Source organism: Tachypleus tridentatus, chromosome 8 (assembly GCF_004210375.1).
Source record: "Tachypleus tridentatus isolate NWPU-2018 chromosome 8, ASM421037v1, whole genome shotgun sequence".
Lineage (NCBI taxonomy): Eukaryota > Metazoa > Arthropoda > Merostomata > Xiphosura > Limulidae > Tachypleus > Tachypleus tridentatus.
In genome coordinates this window covers 43,717,645-43,729,244 of record NC_134832.1, presented here as the reverse complement: position 1 = coordinate 43,729,244, position 11,600 = coordinate 43,717,645, and the positions used below count along the sequence as shown (strand labels likewise).

Below are 11,600 nucleotides of genomic sequence, written 5' to 3'. Positions count from 1 at the left end.
GACGGCTGTGATATCAATGACATTTATGAAAATAAAACAGAAAAAGAAGAGTACATCACGATGGAAAATGGAACAAAAATAACTTTAGAAACTGATGTGAATAAACTTTCCATTTTGAAATATTCCAGGCTTAACACAATTGTAACGAGTAGTTTTAGAAACGATACAAATTACAATTCAGAGAGTGATCAATTACGTACCAGAGAGACAGAATGGAACCTGAAAATTCCCTTATATGATAACGACCAAGTGCAAAATGCGTTGGTACATAAAAATAATTTGTCCACAAACCAAGTTGAAAGGAATAATGAGCAGGAAAATGCATCTTCAGAAGGGTTACTATTACAACAGGAACCTCATTTGAAGCACAAAAGTAACGAATTTCAGTCAAATCACAGAGATACTGCTCCAGTTGTGTCACAATCCGAATCTTTGGGAGCAAAAGAAAATATTTGTCAAGTCATTGAAGATGATCACACCAGTGAATTTCCATTAAATATTGATTATAAAAAGAGTGTTGAGGTTGACACTGAAAGGTGTGATGAATTTTGTGATTATAAAGAACAAACCTGTAGCTTAGAGAGTGAAAAAAGATATGATAATGAAAAGAAACAAGAATTTATTACTATTTTACAAGAATATACTGATTCATGTGATCAAAATTATGAAAAGGAATATAAAAAGGCTCGTAAAGAAGACACATTTGTGAATAGTGTTGAGCAAGAACAGACGTTAGAAAATCAGAATAACGGACATAATGAATGTGTAGTTCACCAAGAAAATGTCTTTACAGAAACTTTAGAAGTAGATGATAATATCTCTAACATAAAAACTAATAATGAGAAGTATAAAGATGATTATCTTGAAACAAAACAGAAAAGTATTGTTTGTTCAGTTAAACAAACTCAACAGGGACAAGGAGAACACAGCCAGTTTGATAAAATGTCCACAGCAGGTAGTTACATGACTGAAGAATATTCAGATGAAGAGGCATCTTACATTATGAACAGACTTATGGCACACCTCTCAGAGAGCGGTTCTGAAACATCAGCTGCACAGGAGTGTGAGGAAGGGGGTGTACTACCTCCATGGAAGTCACTTCTAGAGTCACAGATAGCAAGGCTGATGGAGACTGTTTCACCCACTGCTCTTTCGGAGGATCTCAGTAGCAGCTGTAGTAGCACTTTGGAAAGTAACAATAGTGACTATGGTAGTGACACCCTTGAATCTGGAGAATACACATCAACTGATGACGAAGAAGTTGGAAATTTCTCCATAGGTGCTGGCACAGAGTTTAATATCAAGACATTACGGGCTTCTCTCCGACGAAGTAGTCAGACATCTGCCAGTGGCGATAGCTCAGATTCCACAATATCTGAGGAAACGATGTATATCTGCAAGCAACTAATGAGCTCTCTGAAGCAGTTAGCAGAACCAAGTGTTCATCTGTCAGCTATGACTCCTAGGCCAACACCTGAAGGAAGTGATGATTTTACTCGAGCGAGAGACTACATTAAAGACCAGATTGTAGCCTTAATGCATTCTGTCACTACCAGTCAAAACAATTCCCCAACGAGGGAGCAACATAATACTCCAGCAAATTTTCAGATCGACCATACTTCAAACTGTATGCCTTGTATCGATGACATTCAAGAAAGTCCAGAATTGGAAATTCCAAAACCTTCTGTCTGTCGTAGTAATTCTATTAAAAGTAAAGCTCCATCTGAATCTGGTTCTGAAGCAACAATGTCTGCTAGTATTAGTATTCCGAGCTATGATGACTCAGATCGAACCCCAACAGAATCTGAGATATCACATGAAATGGACGAATTATTTGCTTTGCTTGATGCTACTAGTGGTGCTTTTGGAGAGCCAATGGCTGGTTCACGATTATCTGCTTACGATTCAGAACTGACCTTAGTAGACGATTCTATGGATGTCTTAAGCACTCCAGAATGCACCTTAGTGTCACCTAATGAGGAGCAAATTTTTGATTATCCTGAACACGATATGGATGGAAAACTGTCCGATCACACTCTTGAGGGTAAAACTGTCGCAAGTAGCCAAATTACTGAAAGTTGTAGTGGTATTTCAAATCTTTCAGGTTCTCAAATGGAAGGTCTTTCATCTGGTAAAGTTCCTTCACGAGAGAAATCACGGATTTGGCCTAATAGCAGCAATGAGGAATTGAATGACATTGCAGAAGAAGAAGAAGGGGAAGGTAGGATAGGGAGTGAAGGAATTTTTTCTCGATATAGGTATAGAAAACACCATGTTAAAAAGGGCGAAGTTCTTCACAGTACGAGCCCTGGATATCATGGTAAAGAAGTGTTAAACTGGAAACCTTCAGTAATTGACAATTCATCACTAATTCATGGGAAAATGTTTGCCTCTAGTCCCTCAGGAATTCATTATGTAACAGATCCTCCCAGTTTGGACTCCCCTGGATCAAGCATGACAAGTTATCTGTCCCAGTCACATCAAGATCTCACAGGCTGTAGTCATGTATTTCCTACCCTCCAGAAGTCAACTAGTGGAGAAAACATTTTAAAAAACTCTCGAAGCCGAGAAAAACTGGCAGCATACAGAAAAGAAAGAGCAGATCGTCGTTTTTCTCTTCACTTATGGCTAGAACAATCAACTGCATTAGCAGAAGAGCAGAAAAAAAATCGAGACAATGAACTTGATGATGCAAATGATGAAGGAGCAGTTCACGATCCAGAGGACGATAGTCGTGGCTCCACACCTTGCCCCAAAGCCATTAATTCCACAGAAAAATCTTGCAGTGAGAATAACCTCTTATTAGCAAATTATCAAAACACTGGTAAAACTTCTGTCAAAGTTTTTGGCACAAAGTCTACTGGTAATATTGCAGATTTAGAGATTGCTTCTAATAAAAATACCTTTCGAGATACCGGCTATTATTCCTTCAAGTCGTCTGAAGAAAGTGTTCGTAGTTTGGACGATTCCACTGCTAGCCGTGCCTCATCAACCTCTCTCCTTCATCAGAAATCACTCACATCTTCAGAAACCATACCAGAAGTAGAAGAAGAACCAGCTAAACCTGGCGCTTCAGGAAATCCAAGAAATATATCTCTTAGTTCAGGGAATATACCTGACAGCGTGGCTAATGTCGCTCCATCCAAATCAAGCACACTACCAAGTGGTGTGAGGTCGAGAATATTTAGCCAGCCATCTACAAGCCAAAGAACCAGACAGTTCACGTCTTCTTTCTTCTCTACATCTGGTGTTCTTCGCAAACTCACAGCTCTCAGAGGTACAAGATTTATTTTTTTAACAACTACCAGTGAATTACATACACACTGAAAGTTTTGCTTATATTTTGAAGGGAAGATATGTCATTTTATGAGTTTGAATTAGTCGTATATGCTATGGATGTGGTTGAAAATAGTCAGTGCGAATGGCGTAGCGTTATGTCTGCGGACTCACAACACTAGAAAGCGGGTTTCGATACCCGTGGTGGTCAGAACACAGATAGCTCATTATGTAGCTTTGTGCTTAATTACAAACAAAAAGTAGTCAAGGTTTGATCTAACTCATTGAATATGGCCAGTCAAACATTTAATGAGAGTTCCTGATTAACTACAGTAGTTAGCTGGGAGTTATGCAAATAACCTCTCTGATAGACAAATCACGAATTTTCAAAAGTTACTTTAACCATTGTGGCTGCCTCAGAAAAGTGAAGTTAAAACCAATTAATGCATTTGCTTAAAAATTAAACTCTCGCAAAAGTTTGTAATTATTTCGTATTTACATTCAACTGACTATTTTTTCAAATGCTTCTATTAAGTCATTATGTTACTTTGCTTCACACGATAATTGCCTCGTAACTATGTTATGCACGATATTTGGAAACTGTTACTAAGATCCCCCTCTCAGGACACAGTTAAATCATTGTGTAGCTTCCCAATAAAATAATATTTTCCCAATGGGAGTATTCATATAATTCAAGTTTTTTGTTTTTTTCTCAAAAATGTGTAGTCCAAAGAAACCTTTTCTCTACAATAGAAAGTGAATATGTTGAACCCACCTCTTTCCCTTGTTTCTCCTCCCCTCACCTCTGCGTTTTTTCCTAGTTTCCTTAAGGGCATATTTTTTAAAGTATTAAAAGTTTCTCTTTACTTATACAATTATATTTGTGTGTATCGTAAGTCTGATATACTTTGAATCACTTTTTTCAGTACTGACTTTGTGTAAATTTTTACGTAGCTTTAACTTGTGATATTGAAATATTGTATAATTTATATTCTTTGTCCTGTTATCTGATTCCATCAATCAGGTTAAGAAGGAACAAGAAAACGTTGCATATATGGATCAGATGTGTTATGGGGCAAACCCTTTTCTATTTTTCGTGAACCTCTTAATTTTGAGAGAGTTCTTCAGATTCGATGGTGCAGTTACGTTATTTTAAATATTTATATGTGTGTTTGTGTATTATCCTACGTTTTAGTAAGTAATTTATTTAGCAAAATAGGCTATCTGAACATTGACCGTCACGGGAATTGAATTCCAGATTTTAGTGTCATAAGTTCTTGAAGTTACCTCTGACCCATTTGGAGTGAAATCGCCTTCCATATTTTATGATTTTTACCATAAAAGAACTTAAAATAGTGAGACACCGCTCTTTCTAACATGAACTTTTTATTTACACGGTCACAGTAAATGCTACTCTTGATAAACAGACCATGTATTACTGTCAGCAACATAGGAGTTAACTGTAGACTTAGTTGGTGAGAGCACTTCTTCTTTCTTGGACACGGGTTCAAACCCAAAATTTGCAAGAGCTTATACAGCAACTTCATTGAACATGTTGTCCACTACTGGACTTGAACCACTCCAACATGCCTTACGTTTGATTCGTGTCGTTTTATTTTTATACGTTATGAGCTTAACGTGTAATGGTGGAATATATCAAAGAAGATTCCTCCCAGGGGAAGGGGTGTCTTGAGAACTTATGACGCTAAAATCTGGGACTTCAGATAGTCTACTATGTAACCTTGCACTGGAAAAGTATTTATCGCAAAATAATACTTCTCTTTACGTGTGAAGCAAGTATATAAGTACTTGTTACTTACTGTGTATTTTTGTTGTTAAAGCAGCATGAAATGTGCTTCAAAACTTCCATCACATTCCAGAGATCTTCCAATACTTAAACATTAAACGCGAGAAATTAGGCTAGAAGACCTAAGATATTAAGGTGGTCCGAGTCATAAGCCTTCATTATCGATTAGAAAAAAAATATAGAAAATTATCCGATTGATACGCGAATCGGAAAGATACTAAGTGTCGTCAATAATTTTATGTTTACACAGGGATGTTTGACAGATAAAGCGATATTTAATCACCTCCTATAACCATTTTCTGAGGTATGAGAACAAGTGAAGAATCGGTAAAATCGCCGTAACTTCTGTGTGAGCATTAAAAACAAATAAAACATTAATTACCATGTAACATAACTATTACCACAATGTGAGGATATTAAACATGTAAGACATTAGTATGCTGAAATTATAGCCACTGTGTGGGGACTGAGAAACTACACAAATAATATACTTATAACCACACGATGGGGATCGGAAAGAAATAAAACAATAGTTTGTAACCGAAGTTCTTCTGAAATATGAGTAAATTCAAATGAAAATTAATACTAGAATAATCTGATTTCCAAATTCTTCGTACACAATTGATGATTATTACCCTTAAGCATAGTCTAGTTCACATCATAATATTTGTTCGTACAATGTGATAAATAGCATTTCAATCATCGCTGTTCTGTCCTATTTTCACCCGCCTGCTGAACTTTCGTCGACACTGGGTGTAGTTGATATTGTAATTTTCATTGGTACATTCTTTACTTTCACAGTTCCTAGTATTACTGTAACGATTATATGGAGTAAAACATTGGCATGTAACATGCTTGTTTCTGTTGTGGGAAGATTGGAAACAAGTATTAAAAAAAAACTATAAAGATTGGAAAGAAAGTGAACATATCTAATGTATCTAATTTGTTCTAAGACGTTTTTTTGAACCTGTTTATATTGGTGATGTTGAATTAGAATTTTCAGTTTGCATATTTTGTCGGTTTTAATACTGTATTTTATCATTATATTTAGCTGTTTCACCTTAAATCTGTTCTTCATTAGTGTGTGTATATTTCACCAATGTATTAGCTGTAACTGTATAACCAACAAAACTTTGGTAAAGTAATTCTTTCCATATACCGAACCGTATAATGCCCGTATACAATTCTATCTACTATATCTAGTGCCGACAAGGCCTTTCGCACAATACCAATGTTCAAAAGGCCAGCTGGATTACAGAAAGCATAAAGATGCTATTCGTATAATCAACTTTTATTAAACTTGCCTTTCACGATAGAAATGAGAATGATATACATATAAATCCTTGGTAAAAGTGTTTGTTAATTTGACTTGTATAATGAGGTTTAGCTCTAGCATATTGATGCTTTGGAATATGCTTGGTAATGTTATACACATCTTGGAAACCCAGTGCCTATCTGACCATAGTTTAATTGAAATAATGCTAGAACTAAATAATAATTAAAACATAAGTTGTATAACATTTGTAATTTAGTTTGCAGATTCTGTGTGACACCTTATACCCTCGTCTTTTGTTTACAAATTGTTAATATTCGAAACATGTTAATGACATTAATTAACATGATAATTGTTTTATTAGTCCAGTTAATCACTGTTAACTACACTTTTTTGTTTGCTTTTCGTATCACGAAGCCTTCTTTCACACCATTTTGGAAAAATTCGGGTCTTGTCCGACCTCCTCAGACACCTAATGTAAGGCCTGATTAATACTTGGAAAGGTGACCACATGTGAATACCGGATGATGATGGAACTACTACTAGTCTGGAGATTAGGGCACTCGGCTCGCACTTTGCGGGTCGCGGGCTCAAATCTCCCTTCCACCAAATTTGCTTTCTCTCTCTCTCTATTTCAGCCGTGGATGCATAACAATATATCTGTTTATCCCACTATTCGTTGGTAAAAGAGTAGCCAAAAGTTGGCGATGGGTTATGATGACTAGCTGTCTTCCCTCTAGTCTTTCATTGCTAAATTAGAGGCAACTAGCGCAGATAGTCCTCGTTTAGCTTTATGCGAAATCCAGACCAAACCATATCACGAAGTTGAAGTCAGACAGAAAATAGTTTATTTGAATTCATTAAACAATAGCAAAACCGACAGCATCACATTATTCATCATAATAGCCAAACAGTTCACAACATTACAATCTCACATAATACTTTTTTTCTTAAACTAAATATTATAAATCCCGCAGAACACAACCACAAAGGACTAAAAAAGCAAACTAATCATCCATACCCAGGCTGTATAATAATAACAATCTAACAACATTTATGGACATGACCCTAAAAAGAAAGAGTAATTGAAATCCATTACCAGCTCGCTAGTTACAAATGTTCAAAATTAACAACAGTTCAAAAGGGTGGGGTCTAAGTAGAACCTGACCCTCCTAGATACACAGAAAGGATCTAGATCCCGATGCCAACGCGCGCATGCGAGGTAAGAACCTCAACTTATTACTGTCATTCTCACTTTGAATGTATCTGCAATGTGCGAATGCATCTTAGACGATCAGCTATCGCCTCTATTTCATTTCATTAGTAAAACTTGCGTATTAACGTATGTTTTATATTATTCTATTTTTATAAAGATAAAAGAAGTGCTTCATACATCAAGATATGGTCAAAAGTACTGTACAACAGTTGTTTTAACGTTTTTCATTGATACTACCACTATCACGTGATGGGGGGGAAGCTTTGCTGTTGTAGGATCCTGTTAACATTTTTTTTGGGGAGAGAGCTGTTCTGTGTAAAAAGTGGCATTTAGTTATGAACAATGAGTTGCTTTTTTCTGTTTGTTCGTATGTTAAAGAAATTAATAAACTGTTATTTTCGTCAGGGGTTCGATTCTCATAGGTGGGCTCAGCAGATAGCCTGATAGCAGTGGCCTTGCTAAAAGAAAAACACACACACATACACACGTAGGGCAAAACTACGCTACTTTTTTTCATTGGAACCCCGAATTTTAGCATGTAAGGCCGTGAATTTGCCACTGACCCACCAGAAACTTTGTTATCAGCATTAGTGTGTTGGTGTGTGGCCCAGAACTATATGGTCGAGTATTTCATCTTTAGAAAACAAACTCGAAATGTGAAGTAAATACAACAACAAAATAAACAAACAAAACAAAACGTAACATACGGGTGTATGTATAAGTGTACTTGTACACGCAACTTCAGTGTAATGAACGATTGCACACTGCTGCTTGTAAAAACTGGTTTGTTGAAGCCGATTTGAAATGGTTGGCTGACTTCGAAACAGGCCACCTTCCCCTGCCCCACAAAAGAAAAACGTAAAATCATTCTCCTGTCTTCCAGGTGAGTGCTATAAAAAGAATTGCTTGAAATAAGAATTATGTGGCTACGAGAGCACGTGCTTAAGAAACGTTTGCTATAAGCCTTGAACTATATGTGCCTCACCGCGAAGAAACGGACCTTGTTGTTTAGTCATATGAAAAGCTTGGGTTTTCAAAAGGAAGAGGTGGTTGTCGCAAATTGTCTGCCTTAAGAAATTTGAGACTAACTCAGTACATTACTTGGACCCCCTTCCCTCCAACAAGAGATATTCTGATTTTGCGGGTGTTCTCAACTGTAATATTTTTGACAATACAGTCGCTGTAAAGTCACATAATTGCTGTAAATTTTTATATTTGTATAACCTATAAGACACAGTAAAAAACGATATTACGAGTGAGATCTGTGTCGAGGACAGAGTAAATTTTAAGTTCAAAACATGGGAGGGCACTTGGTATAACGAAGAGAGAGGACTATTACAACTTTGTATTTACTGGAATTTTAATTTTTTCTTGCGATTAACTCGTGCCTCAGAGAATCTCATGGGAAATTAGAACCTTAAAATTTATGAAAAAAATAGTTAAAGTGTAACTGCTTGCTTATTGTGAGCTCCGCGGTTTAAACGAAATAACTTGTTTAAATTCACTTCTTCACGAATTGAAACAGGTTATTTGACTCAAGATGACGACAAATCTAAATACGCCTAGTTCTACTCGGTTGTATAACTCGTTTATGAGGAAGCAATGATTTCGTAAAGTGCAACTCTCAGCATGATTTAACGTTTGAAAAATATTGAAAACCTAAAACACTAGTTCAATATTTTTAACTGTTTGGAATTGAACAATGCTATGAACAGCAGGCAGCTGATAGCTTAAATCACAACGTCTAATGCTAACAGAATTTGAACGACAGAACAATAGTCAGTTCGTCACTAAACAGTATTTTGAGACTGTATAACTAAAAAGTTATTAAATCTTCCGTGACATTTAGTTTCACAGTAATGTTTTCTGGAATTTTCTACAAGATGCAGTATAATCGTTTTTCGATGCCTTTTGCCACGCCGCAGAAAATTAAATAAAATAAAAAACACATTGTTTAATTATAAAAAAAATACTACGAAATATCGTTTACCAATCAAACTTGGAATATGTAATCTTCAGTTATAATCCACAGAATTTATGTTGTACAGTAACGTACAACGTAATACTTGAAACTTAAAGATATGTCAACCATTGAGCATTGAAGTGAGTACAAAGTAACCTTTTCAAAACTGGCGTTTCTTAATTTTTAAGACTGTTTGGAGCAGTTGAATAACTCCTTGTAAGACAATGTTGTTTGTTAGGGCATAATTCTTCGGAAAGGTTTTAGAGACGTAATACAAGTCGAGTGTTTTTATAGATCTGTTAGTTTATTAATGCACCAGTTTACTCATTGAACTTGTTCTAAATATGAACAAAGTAGAAATTATAAAATATATACCACCATATGCGTCGTACAGGTTGGTGGGTCTTGGATAGTCGAAACTATTTTTGTGCTTATAACCTCGGAAGCATGTGACTCCACCAATTGCTGAATTAGTTACTTTCCGTGATTTTAGAGCATGTTTAACAGAAACCGCGGGATTGACGTAAAATCGTTAGGAGTTGACATTTGCTTCGTTCGTCGTCAGGCGTAAGCTATTGTTTTTAAATAAACTATTCAAAGTTGTGTTATAAACTCTGGAACGACAATAACAACGTGATTGATCTGTACAAGCGAACTATAATGTTTTTAAGGTAGTGATTTTCATTCGTGTTCTTGTGAAAGAGCTCAATCGTCCGAAATACACGAATAACATTAAAGTTTTTCACTAATTTATTTTATTATTATAACCTCTTGCGTTTAAACGACAACGCGTATTACCTCAAATTAACCGACTTTAACTTTTTTTCTCTGCCACGGGTTTCAGATGAACAATTCCCACTTCGCGTGGTTGTGAAAGAGTTGACGTTAATCTACGCCTGATAGGACTCAACTGTAACATCGAAATTTCGCATTACGTGCTAAATTTATTGAATCTAAGAAATTTACAGATTATTCAACAACGAAAAACATTTTACGAAGGGAAAAGTATCACGTGATAATTCAAAACCGTGCATGCTTTGTATGTTTGTGTGTATAAATCTTTGAAGGTTTTAGATAATATTATGCGTGATGTTTATGAGATTTTACTCTTCCGCTAGGTGGTGAATGAAAACTTAATTACCTCAAAGGGGAACAGTAGCTCTATTTAACGTAGTGAAGTATCTGAGTCACGTTTATTTAAAGATAAAATTTGAATTTCAACTGTATTTGCTAATTATTACGACAATGGGTCGAGAGTAACCGAGGTTAGCGTTGTAAGATTACAAGTTAGGGTATTTCTAGTTTACGTTTGCTGTCGTAAAAAGGTTTCCTCCATTGGTGTGCTACATGAGCTGCGGGCTAATCCCATTGTTTTGTCAGGTAAGAGTAGCCTCAAGACTTGGTAATGGACGCTATTAGTAATGATTAGCTGTTGTATACCTTTTATCCGTTCAAAATTAGGAATGTTTATAAACAGATAATTTTTTTTTGTAATTTTGAAAGAAATTTATAAAACAAATAACATGACACGCGAAGTAAATTATGTTTATTATATACCTTAGGCATTTTAATTAACCAAACGTCATGAATTGCAAAGCGTTATTCGTTTCCATACATATCATGAACTATTGGAGAGTGTAGAATGTTGTATGAATGAGATAATTTGAAAAATTCTTAAATGAAAGCAAGGAAGAATGTATAACAATATATCAACCATTGTGTGTGCTATATTCTGTTTGGACGTGGCCTTCATTCAAATTCAGGGTTTATCAGGTTGGCTGGGATATGACAGACACAGTTGAGGTTTAAATGACGGGTATATTTCGTAGGATGCCACCCTTCCTTTGAATCATGTTTATGACTCGAATTATTACTTTTATGTTACTTTTAACACATGAAAGCGTACATAATTTTGAAATTAGAATAGTAATGCAACAGGGGTTGTAGACTTAGTTAAATTTGTAATTAAATTACTGTGGTGGTTCCATTAAAGCTGAATTCTAGTTACGAGTCTTCATCGTTTAATTAGGAAATCCAATAAAATTAATAACTAATTTTATGTTAA

General features: G+C 35.6%; 1 protein-coding gene across 1 annotated transcript in view; it reads left to right on the top strand.

Moving 5' to 3' along the window:
* Positions 1–11,600, top strand: part of LOC143222307 (uncharacterized) — a 188,539-nt gene that overhangs the window by 156,721 nt on the left and 20,218 nt on the right. Inside the window, 1 exon segment of the mRNA XM_076448661.1 lies at positions 1–3,277. Coding sequence (XP_076304776.1) covers positions 1–3,277 — 3,277 coding nt within the window.